The 18,313-nt window shown below is 45.7% G+C and overlaps 1 protein-coding gene across 2 annotated transcripts in view; it reads right to left on the bottom strand.

Annotated features, from left to right (window-relative positions):
* SUSD1 (sushi domain containing 1) overlaps positions 1 to 4,607 on the bottom strand; it is a 251,374-nt gene extending 246,767 nt beyond the window's left edge. The window contains exon 1 of one of the 2 annotated variants that reach the window (XM_043565905.1): positions 4,458 to 4,572. In XM_043565905.1, coding sequence (XP_043421840.1) covers positions 4,458 to 4,563 — 106 coding nt within the window. In that variant the 5' untranslated portion in view covers positions 4,564 to 4,572. Of the gene's footprint in view, positions 1 to 4,457 lie in introns of both variants that reach the window. The other variant, XM_043565904.1, reaches the window with a different exon arrangement.
* Between the last annotated feature and the right edge of the window lie 13,706 nt (positions 4,608 to 18,313).

An 18,313-nucleotide genomic window follows, 5' to 3' on the forward strand; every position in this document is an offset into this window, starting at 1 on the left:
CTACAGACCAGGAACCAATCCTAAGTGCCCCAATTTCAAAGGTTTTGAGTTAAGGAGCGCTTCATCGAGGCCACACCCTCGGTTGACATCCAGCATGTCACCCACTAAGCGTTGCCTCACACCTGACTCACACTGTCAACCAGATGGAAAACTTCTTTTTAATCCATGCAATTCATTTCCCCTGTCTCCTCTGCCCATAGGCCACTTGCTACCTGGGGCTACAGAGAATGGGGAACCCATTTTAGGATTTGACCGGAAGGCTGAAGACGTGCCCAGGGTCAGGTCCCTGGAGATGGAAGACAGGCTACAGGGAGGATCTTCTTCATCAGCTCGAATTCGGCTCCCTTACCTTGAGCAACTGTAAATCATTCCAAAACAACTCCCTCCCTCCCTCAACCATTTCTCTCCACCCCCCCCCAACCACCACCCCCGGGCTGAAGAGTGACTATGCTGCTCTGACTCAGGATGACAGAGTGAATAAGAGGCCTATGAAATGCATGATTAGTGACATCATGTGCACTTTACAAAGCAAGAACAATTTCCTCAGGCCTCTGCCCCAGTGTTCCCTCTAGATTCTCAAGGCCTCTGCCTGTCCTCCTTCTGGCCTTTCGAACCCCAGCCAGTCCTGAGCCAACAAGGCCCCTGCCACTCCCGCCTCAGAGCCCTGCCAGAGAAGGGAGAGAAACAGGACTGACTGGTTCCCATCCTAGCCCATTCCTAACCTTCCCTCCCCTGGGCTTGGCACCCCACCCACCCACCAACACCCTCCTGCTCTCCCAACTGTGCAACTCACACTTCCCTCACACTAGGGCCCTCTGAATAGAGCTCCTCCACTCTTTCTTCCCCAAAGCACCTTGGATAACAATTCAATGTAATTCAGCACATGTAACCAATGAGAGACTGAATCTATAAACAGACAATGGCCAGACCATATACAAAAATAGAACGCTGACCCACAATCTGCAGCCATCAGTCCAGGAAGTCAAACCACAACCTCTGTAGCTGTAAGTCCCAAATTGGTCAGGATTTAATCAATAACAACCGGCTCCCCTAACTGTTGCCCTCACTTCAAACTTAGGACCAATCAGAGAAAGCCAAATATACTCCCGTAACCAATCACAAACAACGCCTGCTGTTAGTAAAGCCACCGCCAGCTTCTCCATGCCAACAGGAAGCCTTCCCCTTCCCCTTTGATCCACTATCAAGCTTTTATACACCTCTGCCAGTTTTTGAGTCTGATAAATGTAAGTGATGCCGGCTGACTCTCCTGCTATAGTAGCAAACTCTATATAAAGAGCCCTCGCCTGTTCTCATTTGGGTGGGCTTCGTTTACTTTCATCCCAAACTCCTAATACAGGCCACGATCTCTACTCACACGGAGCTCTTAGTCTAGTAAACAACTACACTGCAATATGGTATCAGTGTGTAGAGTAAGGGTACCATATAAATATGTACACAATTGTGAGAGTATCCCATACAAGTATGGTACACAGGGACAGGCAGGGTACCGCTGGTGCTGCAAGGGAACTGGACAACTTGGGGCGGGGGGGGGTAGGGGGAAGACAACTGGGCTGGTTTTGAAATATGAATAGCACTCACTAAGTAGACAACTCGGGAGGAGGGAAGGGCAGTTCTCCATTCTTCTCCCTCCCTCCCCTCTCAGAGACTAAGCTTTCCCACTTGTAGCCCAATTTTGCTTTTTGACATGCTCCATTAAATACCTCATTTATTTTTTAATTTTCAGTGTCTCCCTCTCTACGGAATGATACCCTTCATTCTAAAACGTGCTTGTGTCTTCTTTACCACCACCAGCCAGCCGAATGCTATCTTCTCTTTCCTTCTTCTTTTTTTTTTTTAAGTTTTATTTATTTAAGTAATCTCTACACGCCATGTGGGTCTCAAACTCACAACCCAAGATTGAGAGTCGCATGCTCCTCCCACTGAGCCAGCCAGACACCCCTCCTTCTAATTTCTTTGAAGCGTATCCTTTTTTTCTACTTTTTTTAAGTGTTTATTTATTTTTGAGAGAGAGACACACAGCATGAGTGGGGGAGGGGCAGAGAGAGAGGGAGACACAGAATCCAAAGCAGGCCCCAGGCTCTGAGCTATCAGCACAGAGCCTGACACAGGGTTCAAACCCGTGAGCTGTGAGATCATGACCTGAGCCGAAGTCGGACACTTAACCGACTGAGCCACCCAGGTGCCCCCCTTTGAAGAAAATCTTTAAGAGCCAACGGATGTCTCCACACTTCCTCGAGCTCTCTGCATCTAGCTCTCAGCCTCACTGCTCTACTCTTGTTAACCTCAAGGCTTCAACTAACCACCAAGTCTCCATCACTGGCACACACCTATCATCCACAGTCTTAACGCCCTATTGAGTTCAACCTCTCCAGAAGCCCTAACATCACCTCAAATTCAGGAATCCAAAATGACTTATCTTTCTTCCCAAACCTTCTTCCTCCTCCTACAGAACCATGTATGTAAGTTCACGCAGTCCCCAAACCTTAGTGTCCCCTTTCTCTTCTGTTCCCTTGCACCTTAATGTCTGTTAGGTCCTTCCATTCCATTTCTACTTCATTTATCTCCATTCAGTCTCCTTCTCCTGCTGTCTTTACAGTGGGGCCAGTCCTCAGAAATTCCAGGCCAGCTATTACAACTTCCTCAGTGCCTCTAAGCCTCCAGTCATGCCCCACATTGTCCACTGGAAGGAAACATGCCCTTGATAAAACCAGATTCCTCACGTTTGGAAATGAAGAAGGATGCCTACATAGGGAGAGGAGGCTCAGCGGGGCAACCCTGACTTCCATTTCCCGAAACTCACCCAATAGTAGCCTTTAAGGATGACCTTAGGTAGTAATTTTGTTCCACTGTCTTAGCCCAGTCACTTGATGGGACCACGCTGGAGCATTTCCTAGGCTAGAGAATCTTCACACAGGTTCTGAAATTGGCCCCAAGCATCTACAAGTTTGTCTGCACTCTGCCACGTGCACCAAGTCCGGGAAGGAAGTTAGAAAGCCTACCAGAATACCTGATGTACCAAAATGGCCATCCCAGAAGGTTAAGCCATCAAGAGAAATGTCCACCAGTGATAGTAAAAGTTGTAGTAAAAGTAAAAAGGTGAAGAGAATTTGGGGGAACAGGAGTCGGAGCCACAAAATCTCCCCATATCTCCCTTCATGGAAGTTCCCTTCCACCTTAGGATGAATGGTTTTACTAAGAAAGCTGGAGGGTTTTGTTATTCTCACTTTTTATGTCACTCCCTGTACGGAAACCTCCAATTACTTCCAATGGCTTCCCAGCACCCAGGAACAGCTAAGTCTAAATCCCTGGGTCTGCCAGTTAAGGTGCTCAGGCTTCTGCTGAATTCAATCTGCTTTTCCACCTCAATTTCCCACCCATCTTCTACATTCCAGTCAGACTGAAATCACAGGCCCCATGCTTTTACACCTCCGTGTGAATCCTCACATTGTCCCTTCCATGCAGAATTCATTCGTTCTATACGTATTTATGGAGAGCTGACAGTACCCTCTGCTATGAGCTGGAACGCCTTTTCCCTCATCTTCACATACCCAAATATTACCAAGCCTTGTTTGCCCAGTTCAACAGTCCTCTCATCCATGATGCCACCAGATTCCCCAAGCTAGAATTAATCTTTCTCTCCTCTGACCACCTACACCTTCTCGGAGCACTTAGGGCAGTCTGCCTTCCGTTACTGTTACTTGGGTAAATACCACCGCCCTTAAGGGTTCGAATCCTCTTGTGTAACTCGCACCACATGTGACAATACGTTTCAATTGTCTGGAAATGGTTGACTTGCTTGTCTGTGGCCTCCAGAATACGAACTCAACGAGGGCCAGCGCAAGGACATCACATCCTGCACAGGGAAACTATTCAAGGCCCATGTGTTGGATGAATGACTTGGTTAAGGAATGCTTTATTCCTGTAAACTTCCTTGCACTTCTTTCTCACCACATTAGCATCTGGGTCTTCATTAAGGTGAAAAAAAAATTAAAAGGCAGAAAGAAAATTGCTTGGGGCAAAGAATTTGTCGTGCAAAAGCTACAGCAGGGCAGGAAGCGTGACAGTGCAGCCGGAACGCCCTTCCGCGCCCTTCCACACCGGGCGCGGCTCTCCCCAGGGGCTCGCGCTCCCGCCTACCCCCGCCTCGCCCCAGGTCCCCGGGCGCCGAGGGCGAGGCAGTCTGCGACAGGTTCCCCCCCCCAACCCCCGCCCCCCGGCGGCCCGAGGCGAGGGCGGGGAGCCCCTCCTCCGTCCGTGCGCCCGCCTTCCCGAGCCCCAACGGCCGGAGGGGGCCCCGCCTGCGCTCCACGCCCCGGCACTGCGCCCGCCCGGCCTGGGGGCGGGGAAGCGTCCGGGGCGCGCCTGGCGTCGTCGAGGGCCCAGCGAGGCACCCAGCCGGCGCCCCTGCGCCTTGCCCGTCCCTTGCCTGCACTCACCGTCGGCGCCCCGCGCTCCGCTCGCGCCACGGGCCAGGCCGAGCAGCAGCAGGAGCGGCAGCAGGCGGCGAGGCGGGCGGCCCGCGCCCCGGGGCCCCCGGCCCATGCCGCCGCCGCCGCCGCCGCGTCCCTCCTGGCGCGCCCGCGACTCCTCCCGCGGCCCCGAGGCGCCGAGATAAGGCGGCGGGCGCCGCGGGGAGGGGGCCGGCCGGCCGCTTCCGGCGCCGCGCAGAGCGCGGAGAGCGCCGCGGGGTCCCGAGGAGGGCGCGGGCCCTCCCCCCACCGCGTGGCCTGCGCGCTCTGCGCGCCCGCCAGACGTTCGTTTGCTACGCGCCCCTCACTTCCCCGTGCACCTGCTGCGCGCCTGGCGCGAGGTGGCCCGGGGAACACAGCGGTCAGAGAGACACGGTCCGCGCGGAGGTTCCGCAATTGGGAACAGATATCCAGCACACAATGACATAGCTGACCCTAGAGTCCCGGACCGTGCCAGGAGGAAACGTCTGCCGTGCTTCAAGCATAGGAAACGAACTGGAGATCTGAACCTGCCTGGGGATCAGGGTGGCACCCCGGGTGGCAGCGGAAGAGGGGTGAGAGGCAGAAGGAGCGGGAATCTTCGAGGAGGGGAAAAGAGACCTGGGGTGAAGTGGCTGGCACTCCAAGGGCAAGATGAGAGGGCAAGAAGCCAAGTACCCAATCCACAGAAGCGCGGCAAACAACCAGGTGACAAGATTACACCAGGCAACCGAGCTGTGGTGGGGGAGGAGCTAACAGGAGTTCCTACTGCACCCAGGATATTCAGCCTGGGGCGTCGGAAGGCTTCTTGAGGAAGTAAGCTAAGGCTGAAAAGGATGTGGGAGGGGAATCCAAGCGGTAAGATGGGCAAATGCTGAGACACAGGGACTTGAGAGTGTATTCTAGAAATGGGGAGGACCTCCTTAGAGTAGGAACAGATGGTTGGAGAGAGGCATTAAAGCTGCAGAGATAAAATCGACCTCATAAACCAAGGAAAGGAGGTTGCTCAGAAGCTGTAACAGGGTTTTAAGCAGAGAGTGACCTCATCAGGAAAGGCTCCCATGTCTGCTCTGTGGGACTGGGACAAGGGAGGCGGGCAGACCAGCCTGGGGCTGCTGCAGGAATCCAGGCATGAGAGGACAAGTCCAGGAGCAGGGTATTGGCAATGAGAAGTGGCAAATCAGAGTGGTATTGGGTGGAATCCACTGGATTTTGTGACCAGTAGAATGTGAAGGAAAAGGAAAGAGAAATTCACAGATGTCGCCTAAATTTCTGGTTTGGGCAGCTGGGTTGATGATGGTGGTGGGAGTCACTGAGACTGAGACCCAAAGGGAATATTGGCAAGTTGGGGTAGGGAGAGGCTGCAGGGTGGGGGAAATAAGTTCCAGTTTGAAGGCTTCGAGCTTGTTATGCCTGTCCAAGAGCAGGGCCCCCCACTCCTAAACCCATATCTTCACGTGCTTTCTCTTCCATGAGCCTGCTCTAAATCTAACCACCCATGAACACACCCATATAAGGGCCAAACTTGTTGTGTAGCCTTAAAAAGAAGTAGTTAAAAATAAACTGCCTAGGCTCTTTTGCAGCAGGCTTTCTTGCTAATTATTTTTTTGTGAAGCAAAGATAAGAGCATGCTTTGGGGAGTAGTAGATGGGCAGTGGGGATACTGTGGTCTGCCCTCTATAATTGAGACAAAAGTTCTGCTAAGGTTAACTCTTCGTGAACTTTGAAATCATGTAATTGCTTCCACAAAAATACACTCATTTATGACCTTTTTAAACCAACCTATACTTCTTCTCTGCCATGTCCTTCTGCAGAGTAAATAAATACAATTAAATATATTTGTGTATATGTGTCTGTATGTATACGTATATTTATTAATTGATGATATCAGGAAAAATAGTACAAAACTTGGAAATGGGCAAGTTTACTGGGTCTTTTCAGTGAGGTGTTGGGTGTTGTAACCTTTCCAGATGTTACCTAATTCTATTAGGTAGACTTTCTATTGACTAGGTTCATCTCATCACACCTAACAGACATATATATATATATATATATATATATATATGTGTGTGTGTGTGTGTGTGTGTGTGTGTATACATATACATACACATAAATTCTTCAAATTTTCCTCTGAACCTTGATATCTTACTAGTTGGCCTTTAAAAAATATTTTTTTTTTTAATGTTTATTTACTTTTGAGAGAGAGACAGTGTGTAAGTGGGGGAGGGGCAGAGAGAGGGAGACGCAGGATCCAAGCAGGCTCCAGACTCTGAGCTGTCAGCACAGAGGCCAATGTGGGACTGGAACTCACAAACTGCACTGTGGGATCATGACCTGAGCCAAAATCAGGGGCTGAACCTACTGAGCCACCCAGGCGCCCCACTAGTTCTCCTTTGAAGTCAACATCTCGCTCAGTCCCTCATGAATTAATTAGTTGAATAAAATCTTAGGTTTTCTTTTTATATTTATGTGATTCGTGTTTTTAATATTTTGAAAAGTTTATACTAGCACAATCCATGTCATTCATATTCCACATTAGATTTGTGGCTCCCATCAGTTATTTTGTTGGCTCATTTTGTTGCTTTCAAGCAAATATTTTTTTCATAAAAAGAATTACTTCTTACCCAAAAGTGAGTTCATGGAATCACAAAATGAAAATAATCTCCTGGTCGATATGTGTCACTAGAATTAAAACAGAATATTAAACTAGCATTAAATTTGCAGCAGTAGGATTATTGCTGAGAAAATATTTAGCTTAAGAAAAATATTCTGCTTTTAAGAGAACATAGCCAACACGCAACACCTTCTTAAAGAAATTTAGAGAGAGCTCTTTTTGTCCATATCTAGATTTTTATAACTTCATCAAAAACCTTTTGACTTTTGGGACGCCTGGGTGGCTCAGTCGGTTAAGCATCCGACTTCAAGGTTTGTAGGTTTTTGTCAGGCTCTGTGCTGACAGCTCAGAGCCTGGAGCCTGCTTTGGATTCTGTGTGTCCCTCTCTCTCTCTGTGACCCTCTCCTGCTCACACTCTCTCTCTCTCAAAAATAAATAAAAACATTTAAAAAAAAAAAAAAACCTTTTGACTTTTGGTTTCAAGATGGCATTATAAGCCCTGAAAGTTCTCTCTCCCCCACCTTCCCAAACCCTAGTAAAGTGGTCAAAGATACACACACACACACACACACACACACACACACATACACATACACACACACACACAATTAAATATGCAACAATGCTTTCAAACAAGAAAGGATGAGATAACAAACCAGATAGCTTTGAGGAATGTATTGGGTTACATTTGCCACATGATCTCCACAAAAATATCCACCAAAAGAGATAGGAGGTAGGGTGAAAAAAATAAAAATACATACCATTTTAAAAAAATTAAATTATAAAAAAATTATAAAAATTTAAAAAATTTTTTTAATTATAAAAAAATTTATAAAAATTATTAAAAATTTTAATTATAGGTAATAATTTAATAACTTCAAGTTATTATTTGTACATATTAATATAATGTGCAGATTTTATAATGTTTTAAGATTCAATTGAGAATCACTATGTAGAAATTGTTGAAAAAGATGGAGAGTACACTTCTTACCAAATCAAAGCATTTTATTCTCCTCATCTGTGTACATGCTGCATACAGGCTGCTCACCACCATCAGCTCCTGCTTTAGGCTTCAGGCTTCCCAAATCCCAGCTACCTGGCTCTCCAAAACACTGTCAATTTCCACACTTAAAAAAAAAAACCGTTTTATTTTTTAAAGAGTTTATTTTTAAGTTATCTCTACATCCAACGTGGGGCTCTAACAACCCCAAGATGGACAGTCACATGCTCTACCGACTGAGCCAGCCAGGCACCCCAAAAAATCATTTTAAACTTCATTTTTTAAAAGGACTTTTATAGTAATTTACTCATCAGAGGGCCCTTGTATAGTTAGACAAAATGCTTGAATCACAGCTAAAATATGGAGACTACTGACCAATATCTGAAGTGTTTTTAAGGGACCTCAAACAGGCATACAAGATGAAGAGAGCTTCTTAAAGGGACTCCTTCCAGGACAAAATTACTCTACTCTTTGGAAGCACAGGAAAGAAGTTTCTGATAGTTCTAGAATTGCTAATTTGATCCTGTCTCCATCACCAAAGTTAAGAAATTTTGAAGTCTATCTTTAATGTATCTTGCTGCACAATTGAAACATTCAACGACAACTTGTACACCATGTTCAAGCATCATTATTCACAATAGCTAAAGGGTTGAGACAACCCAAATATCCATGGAGAAACAAAATGTCGTATATTCATACAATGGAATATCGCTCAGTCTTAAAAAGGAAGAAAACTCTGACATGTGCCTCAATATCAATGAATCATGGGGCGCCTGGGTGGCGCAGTCGGTTAAGCGTCCGACTTCAGCCAGGTCACGATCTCGCCATCCGTGAGTTCAAGCCCCGCGTCAGGCTCTGGGCTGATGGCTCAGAGCCTGGAGCCTGTTTCCGATTCTGTGTCTCCCTCTCTCTCTGCCCCTCCCCCGTTCATGCTCTGTCTCTCTCTGTCCCAAAAATAAATAAACGTTGAAAAAAAAAATTTTTTTTTTAAATAAAAAAAAAATCAATGAATCTTGATGACACAATGCTAAGTGAAATAGGCCACTTTTATAGGGATGAATATTGTATGATTTCATTCATACGAGGTACTCTAGCCACATTTCTAGAGACCAAAAGTAAAAGGGTAGTTGCCCGGGGTTGAGGGTAGAGGGGAACAGGGAATTTGTGTTTAATGGGTAGAGAGTTTCGGTTTTACAAGATGAAAACAGTTCTGTGGCTGATGGTGGATATGGGTGCACAGCAATGCGAACACTGAACTGTACATTTCAAAATGATTAAAATCTTTTTTTTTTTTAAGTCAGTGGCAAAAAAAAAATTAGATGCCAGTTTTTCTCTTTATTTTACCAGACAAGAGCTAACACGTAGGCCTTTCCAAATCAGTTTGGGATCCTGGTAACTCTATGTGGGATTAGAATTATAGGAAAGCTCCCTGGAAAAGCCCCATCCCCCCACAGACATAAGTGGATGGGATCCCAAGAGACTCCTGAGTGGACTGGGAAACAGCCAGGGTGTGGGAAGGAGGAAGACAGGCAAATAGAAAGGGAACACCGGTCCACCATCTCTAGGGTTTTTCCTCAGGCTCCCCTTCGCTATGTCTGCTTCCAATGTAAAGTTTGGGGTTTGCCCAGTGGATGCTCCTCTGGGTACAAAGCCAGAAGGAGAAGGGGACAGGGAGGCTGGGTACCAAATATTCTGGAACTCTTCTGGAAACATCCCTTGCTTGACTGACCAGAAGGGATGTACTAGCTTTTCCTACAGTTTGGCTTGGGAACACCACCAGCACGTTTGCAAATGTTAAGTGAAGTGCTTATAGGCTTGTTTTAGGAATGGCTTAAATATCCTATTGTAATGAGTTTGATATACTCTGGCACTGAACTTCTTGCTTGAAGTTTGCATTAACAGGAATGATTCTAATGTTTGAAGAAAAGAAAACCACATGCCCAAAAGGGTGTCCCGTGGGCCAACTCCCCAAGCGGGAGCTTAATACCTAATCTAATTGCAGTTTCAACCTCCCCCCAAAATGTAGTCTCAATGGGTCAGTCAGGAATTTTCCCAGAAGAGCCAATGAATCTGTAGCATGAGCCCTCTCCACCTCCAAAGGAAGATGAGGTCATCTGCATGATAAGATCCCTTGCTCTTTCCCCTAAGGAAAAGTGACTTTGGGGTGCCTGGGTGGCTCAGCCAGTTGAACATCTGACTCTTGGTTTCCACTCAGGGCATGGTTTCTCCTTTCATGAGTTCGAGCCCCGCACTGGGCTCTGCAGCTGACAGTGTGAAGCCTGCTTGGGATTCTCTCTCTGCCCCTCCCCTTCTCATGCTCTCTCTCTCTCAAAATAAATAAATATAACATAAAAAAAAAAAGCAACCTTGCCTGAGACAATCCTGTCCTTTTACTAATAACTTTCTTGCCCCGCCCTCCTTCCCATAAAACCCTTCCATTTTGTGCAAGTCCTCAGAGTTCTTCTGGACTTGCTAGATGGGATGCTGCCCAATTCATGAATCACTTAATGAAGCCAATTAAATCTTCAAATTTACTTGCCTGAATTTTGTTTAACATTTTAAATTATGCTGATTGAAAATTGTGTTTGAAACAGATAAAAGTGGGGACACCTGGGTGGCTCAGTCTGGCTCTTGATTTCGGCTCAGGTCATGATCCCATGGTTCATGGGTTCAAGCCCTGAGTTGGGCTCTACCCTGACAGCAAGGAGCCTGCTTGGGATTCTCTCTCTGCCCTCGCCCCACAATGCACATGCACGCATGTGCTCTCTCTCTCTCTCAAAATAAACTTTAAAAAATAAATAAAAGAAGCAGATAAAAGTGAATCCCTCTATATCACCCCACTGTACATCCACACACAGCTACCCTAGCTGACAAGACATCTGAGAACACCAGAAGGCCACCTTGACCTTGAAAGGAGCCACATTGACCTTCCCAGAACAGAGGTGTCATCTCAAGCAGATGTGTAGAGACTGATAACAGGGACCTGTCTCTGGAGAAATGCCCCTGCTGCTGACTGTCTCTAAGTCAAGCAAAGGTAGACTTCTAGACTTCTCCTTCTTGGATGCTCGGGGACTCCCAGACCCCTCGTTGCCATGTAAGGAACACCAGGATTATTCTGCCCTCTCTAACATGTCTCTCCCTCCCTCCAAACAGGCACACAAACCATACACTCAGCCTGGAGTTCGTTTGTGGAACTTGGGTAGCAAATACATTATTTGCTGCTGCACACGGGTGGGCTGGAACCAGGGCTATCAGATCCACAGCCCACCCAAAACGCCAGTGTTCTTACAAAAGCAAAATAAGCATGGGTTGGGGGGCGCCTCGTGGACCAGCAGGTTAAGCTTTGACTCTGCTCAGGTCATGAGCTCACAGTTCATGAGTCGGAGCCCTGCATCGGGCTCTGTGCTGACTGCGCAGAGCCTGCTTGGGATTCTCTCTCTACCCCCCCCCCCCCTTTTACTGCCCCACTCTCTATCTGTCAAAATAAATAAATAAACGTTTAAAAAAGTAAAACCTTGGAAGATTATCCATTCCAAATTGTACTTAAAGAAAAAAACAAAACAAAACAAAACAAAAAACCATGGGACACCTGGGTGGCTCAGTCAGTTGAGCCTCTGACTTCAGCTCAGGTCATGATCTCCCGGCTCATTGCGGTCAGCCTGTCAGCACGAAGCCTGCTTCGGATCCTCTGTCCCCCTCTCTCTGCCCCTCCCCCTGCTTGCGCTCTCCCCCAAAATAAAGAAATATTTAAAAACAAAACAAAACAAAACATGGGTGGGAAGAGATGGCTCAGGAAAGCAGGGAAGGCCCCTGGCAGAGCAATGCCCTTCCCTCTCACCTCCCACCGGCACTTGCTCTCCAATGGGGCTCAGACGCCCCATGATCCCACCAGCAGAAGCTGGAGGAGCAGATGTGGATTTGGGAACCAACTCCAGACCCTCTAACAGACTGAAGTTCACATTCCAGTATTTGTCCATCCTCCCCTTGACCTCGGTGAGACTGGGGCTCTGTCACCCAGTCTGTCACACACACACATGTGGCAGGCCCCCACAGAGTCACCTGCTTCACTTGAGGAAGCCTCAGCTGTCGGTCTGTTTGTTCCACAAACCCGGAAAGGAAGCCTGCTGACAGCCCATTTCCGGACCCAGGATCAGCCCCAGGACCCTGCGCAGCCACCCACAGCCCTAAGGAGAAGAAGGGCACGCCCAGCATCGACAAACACAATTGCGGAGGAAGCCCACGACAGATTTTGTGTGATAAAGAGCAGCTGACGGTGAAACCCAGATCACTGACCTTGGCAAATTGTTCAACCTTCAAAATATAAACACTTTATTCTCTGATTTTGCAATGCACTTAGCTACAAGTTTACTCGGTTTCTTTGCTTTTTTTTACGCCCTAGGTCTTCCTCCCCCCCCCCCCCCCCCCCCCCCCCCCCCCCCCGCCTTCTTTAAACTTCTTCTGGTACATCTTTGAGCATGTCTTTCAGAAAGTTTTACTGGATGGTCAACTTTCTGAATGTTTGCACGTCCAACTGTGTCTTGATTTTGCTTTCAAAATTCGATTGTAGATTAACTGAGTATAGAATTCTGAAATCAAAATGATTAAAAGGTAGTTTATCGGGGGCCGGAATTTTCCCTTGAAATTTAGCCGTCTAGCTTTAGTGTTGCAGATGAGAACCCCAGGCTAATTTGGTGATCAGCTCCTTCTAGGTGACGCGTCTCCCTGACCCTCCCACCCCCCCACCACGAATTTTCGGGATTTTTCTCCTTCCCCTTGGAATTCAGAAATGTCATGCGGATGTAGTTTTTCATTATTCTTACCTAGTACTCAATGGACCCTTTTATTTTGTGATTTGAGCCTTTCTTTGGCAGAGACATTTTTTTCCTTTTGATTCTTTGATTATTTCATTCTCTCAATTCTTTTCACGTATATTCTTTCTGGGATTTACGGTAGGCAATTTCTAAAAGCGTGCCTCTAGCCTCCATGGTCCATCTCTGCTTTGGCTTTATCCATTGAATGTGGGAGACCAGCCTATCTCACTAATTCTACCTGAGGCCACCCTGAGGTCACTCTGTTCACTAATTTGACCTTCATCCATACCCGTTCTGCTCTTCAGTCCATCTGTTGAAATTTTTTTTACATAATTTTTTTTTAAGTTCCATGCCCAGTGTGGGCTTGAACTCACAACCCTGAGATCAAGAGTCACATGCTCTACCGACTGAGCCAGCCAGGCACCCCTGTCGAAATATTTTTTTATTCCAGCAATCATGCTTTTAATTTCCAAGAACTCTGTTTCTTTTTTATTAAAATGGTTTTTATCTCTGTAGATGTGATAGCATCTTGAATTCCCTTTAGTATACCAACTATCGTATTTTAAAGTTCTTTTCTTTCCTGATTAACTGTTTCATCAGGAGGTTGTTCACTGACTTGTAGTTCAATGACTCTTCTGCTGGTTTTCCTCAGTCGTTTCATGATTTTTGACTGTTCTTATTTTTTCCAAGGGAATCTTGTCTATTTAGAATTAGAGATTTGGATATACTTCCTCTGTCCTGGTGAGAATTTCTGCTTGCTTGTTTTTTGTTTTTTAAGAGTTCTATTTTTTTAAGTAGGCTCCACACCCAATGTGGGGCTTGAACTCATGACCCCAAGATCAAAAGTCATGTGTTCTACAGACTGAGCCTGCCAGGAGCCCCAGGAATCTGTGCTTTCTTAGGAGTAAGTGAAGATTTGGTTACAGTGGTCATAGCTCCAGTGGTCTTGGGGGTGGAAGGGGGAAACTGCTACTTTCTCTGGCTCTAGTGCCTTCTCTGGGAGCCTCTTGTATCATGACTCTTGATTCTCATCTATCTATATCTATATCTATATCTATATAATATAATATCATCTATATATATTATATATATCATAATATTATTATAAATATATATAAAATATAATTTTTGTCAAATTGGTTTCTATACATTATCTTTTTAAAATTTGTTTTAACATTTATTTATGTTTGAGAGAGAGACAGACAGACAGACAGCGTGAGTGGGGGAGGGGCAGAGAGAGGGAGACGCAGAATCTGAAACAGGCTTCAGACTCTGAGCTGTTAGCACAGAGCCCGACATAGGGCTCGAACCCACGAACCACGAGATCATGACCTGAGCCAAAGTCACACGCTTAACTGACTGAACCACCCAGCCGCCCCTCATGACTCTCCTCTTATTTGGTAAGCAATAAGCTTTACTCCAAATTTTCACTTGAGGAAAAAATTTTAAACTTGCCACTTCAAAGCACGGATGTTTACAGCTCAGGAATTAGTTACCATCGACATACCAGTTCCTTCTCCCGGTCCCTGCTGTCTCTGCACTTGGAGCTATTCTGGAGTTTTAAACAGAAAGTACACTTTTTCGGAGATCCTCTCTTTCTACCTTTATGGGAGTGTAGGTACATTGGCTCTTTCACATTTTTATTAATCTGATCACATCTGCCTTATATCTGTCACAAATCATTTCTATATTGGTGGTCTGACAACCCCCTGCCTGGATTGCCAGTGCTTTCAAGTGATTCCTCTTTTTTTCCCCCTCACCTAAAAAAATTGAGATATAATTTACACTCAGTGAAACACACAAGTACTAAGTTTACATTTCTACTTCTGAAAGTCCCCCTGTAAATTACTTTTAGCACTCACGTGTCTGTCTTTCTCACTGGACTATAAGTTGCTCAAGGGCATGGCAAGTGCTTTGTTAACCAGCTATCCTTGTATCTGGCAACTCCTGGTACCTAGTATGTGTTCTACATATTTGGGGAAGGAAGGAAGGAGTGGAGTCAGTCACTGTGGGTGTTAATATTCACCTCAGCTGCACATCCTTGGAGCAGGCCAATGTGGAAAAGCTTCAGATTACTCATCTCCCGACATGTCTAATTTCCTGTTCATTCAAGGGCTCAGTGGTTCCTAGACGATATATCCCCAGGTGACTGTCTCCCAAACTGTCTCCAGGATTCTGAGACACCTCGCATTGTACTGACTTGCTCACACAGTTGCTTTAAAATGGATATGAGTGAGAAACTTTGAATCTGTGCCAAAGTGGGTAATGGAAAAGAAAGCATGTATTATCCAGTTCAAAAGATTTCTTATGCTTTGATTTTCCCTGGCAGGTTTTTGGAATCAACCTTGCGCACTCACAGATAATTTTTAAATCAAATTATTCTTTCTCATCATGGTAGATTCTTAAACTCGATTTGCCAATATCAGCCACAGTGTTGGGCTGACAGGCCAGAAATCGTAGATGCTCACATGTTATGTGAGGTTGTCACACATCATCTAAGTTGCACCCACTGCACCTGCTCAAACAGGATAACTTACCAACTCACCAGCTGCTGTTAAAGTTCTTCTTTCCCAGGTCCCTCTCCCTCATAGCCCTGCTGTGTACTGTTTAAGAGACTTTTTGTTCGAGGGACTTTAAATTATCCAAAATGTTGAAATCAAAACTGGAATTCATTGGCTCCCATAACCTAAAATATTCACAGACAGATCTGACCCAAGGTCATCACCAAACTGAAACAGTGCTCCTGGAATCCAGTTTGTCCTCTTGGCTCTGCTTGCTCCTCAGTTTCTCCCTGACAATCATAACGTGGTTCTTGCCATAGAAGTTCTTGAATCCTCTCAGCTTCAAACTCAGTGGACAGAGAAAGCTTCTCTTCCCCAAGAGTGACACAAAAGCCTTGAGCCTGTTTACGCCTGGGGACAAGTACCCTTAGCTAAACCAACCACGCCACCTTACCAGATAATAGGGCCAATAGTTAGCCTGGAGCCACCGGGACTCACCCTGAGTGTGGGGTCAACCGCATCCAAATCCCAAAGACCGAGCTGGAGAGGAGTGAGTGGTTCCCGATGGAAATACAGAGAAATATTTTATCAGCAGGAAAGAGGGTGCAAGTCACAAAAACAGCAGGTGTGATAATAGCTTATGAGCATACTGGCTATTCTGAATCACTCTCTTCTCAATTTAGTGAACATGCATCTCCATGAATCCTAACTCATTTGAACTCGCCTCCCTTCCCATATGATATTCGAGGGTGTGGCTTTGAATCTCTTATCATTCTCTTATCATTCGCAAATCGAGTTTAAGAAGTAGCTACCATGATGAGAAAGAATAATTTGATATAAAAATTATCTGTGAGTGCGAAGAGTTGATTCCAAAACCCTGAAGTAATCTTAAGTAACTCCTTTTGGTTTCATTTGATTGATTGATTGATTTTTATTTTTACATTTAAGTGGGCTCCACGCTCAACGTGGGGCTTCAACTCACAAGATTGATCTCTCTGAGATCAAGAGTCGCATGTTCTACTGAGGGAGCCAGCCAGGTGCCCCTGTTGTTGTTGTTGTTGTTGTTGCTTTAAACTGTATCTACTCAAGGAGTTATTTATATCTAAAGCTGAACACAATACTCTGAGAATAGTCTGACTAGTGTAGAATCAAGTGGCTCTTTCCCCCCAGGTGCTGATAGTAGACCCTTGTAATACACTCAAATTTTGTATAACTCAGGTATACAACCTTAAATGCACACCCATCACACTTTACCTTTTCAGATGCAGTCCATTGTGTGTACCCTCTGGTAAAGGGATAGAAAGATCCTCTGGTCTTTTAGAATGTGATGACTTCTGGGGCGCTTGGGTGGCTCAGTGGGTTGAGCATCCAACTTTGGCTCAGGTCATGATCTCGTGGTTCCTGGGTTGGAGTCCTGCATCGGGCTCCATGCTAACAGCTCAGAGCCTGGAACCTACTTTGGATTCTGTTTCTCCCACTTTCTCTCTGCCCATTTCCCGCTCACGCTCCATCTCTCTATCTCTCAAAAATAAATAAACATTGGCTTTCTGGAAACCAACTCTCCACCTCCCCCAGGAATAATGAGGCTGAAGTCACCTTAGGCTGGCTCCCAGGACCTCTCTAGGGTGGGAGGTACTAGGCAAGGAGAATCCATGGTCTCCTTAAACCACACACTATATTTGTAGCCTCTGCAAAGAGGTAGGAAGGACTGGAAGGCATATACACCAACCTAGTTTTCAAGAAGCATTTGTCTGGCTTAAACAAAGACCTATGGGGGCCTCAAAAAAGGGGCTTCGGTCTCCAAGATTAGGAAAGGTATCATTAAGAAGGCCTTCAAGCAAGACCCTAAAAGACAGGTATGTTTTCAACAGGTGAAAATGGGGTCCCAAGAGGGAACACAAGATAGAAAAGGGCTTTTGTCTAAAAAAATCTACACATGAAGAAATTTGCTGGGCGTCTGGGTGGCTTGTCAGTTAAGCGTCCAACTCTTGATATCAGCTCAGGTCACAATCTCACGGTTCCTGAGATCAAGTTCTGCATCGGGCTCTGTGCTGACAGCATGGAGCCTGCTCGGGATTCTCTCTCTCTGCCCCTCCCCTGCTCCCATGCTCTCTCTCTCTAAATAAATTAATAAATAAATATTTTTTTAAAAAAGAAATTTGCTGGGGAATGGAGGTGTCTGATTTGTCATGGACACACAAAAGAAAGGCATACATTAAAACGAAGCTAAAAGGAAAATTCTGCCTATTCTCAGCCCTAAGCCTTCATGTTGTCACTTCCCTAGGAAATGTCTCCAACTCAGGATACTCTTTAATTGTAGTAAGAGGAGTCCCCATCCTGAACCCTGCTTTTCAGAGGACCCTGCATGTTACAGTCGTAGTCTTAAAAATTAAATTTTTTTAAAGATTTTTTTTAAAAGTAATCTCTACATTCAACACGGGGTTCAAACTTAGAACCCCAAGATCAAGAGTTGCATGCTCTACCAACTGAGCCAGCAAGGCATGCCCCAAGTTAAATTTATTAATGCACAAAATAGCATTTCATCATCTAATCATAAAAATAATATGTGTAAATTATGGATTTTTTTTTTAATGAACAGTCTTAATGAACAGTCTTTATTAGACTCAGACCAGAGTCTGAGAGTCTTGAGGACCTCTGTCTATTTGTCAGTTTTCTTCTCAACCTTCTTTCAGGCCTGTTTCATTAGTCTTGTGAGCTGCTCTTCCTTCAGATAATGGATTGTGGCCTTCTTCCTCTTCTTCGGGGTGGCTGTCATCGCCTGGTTCTTCCAGCCAGCCTTGAGAGCCAGGTGCCCGGTTCAGGCAAACTTTCCTGCAGGCTACCTATGTACAACCTTGAGGGAAGCAGGAACTGACCCTCTGCTTCTTCTTGTTGTAGGGCAGTGGGGCCCATTGAAC

This window comes from Prionailurus bengalensis, chromosome D4 (genome assembly GCF_016509475.1).
Source record: "Prionailurus bengalensis isolate Pbe53 chromosome D4, Fcat_Pben_1.1_paternal_pri, whole genome shotgun sequence".
Lineage (NCBI taxonomy): Eukaryota > Metazoa > Chordata > Mammalia > Carnivora > Felidae > Prionailurus > Prionailurus bengalensis.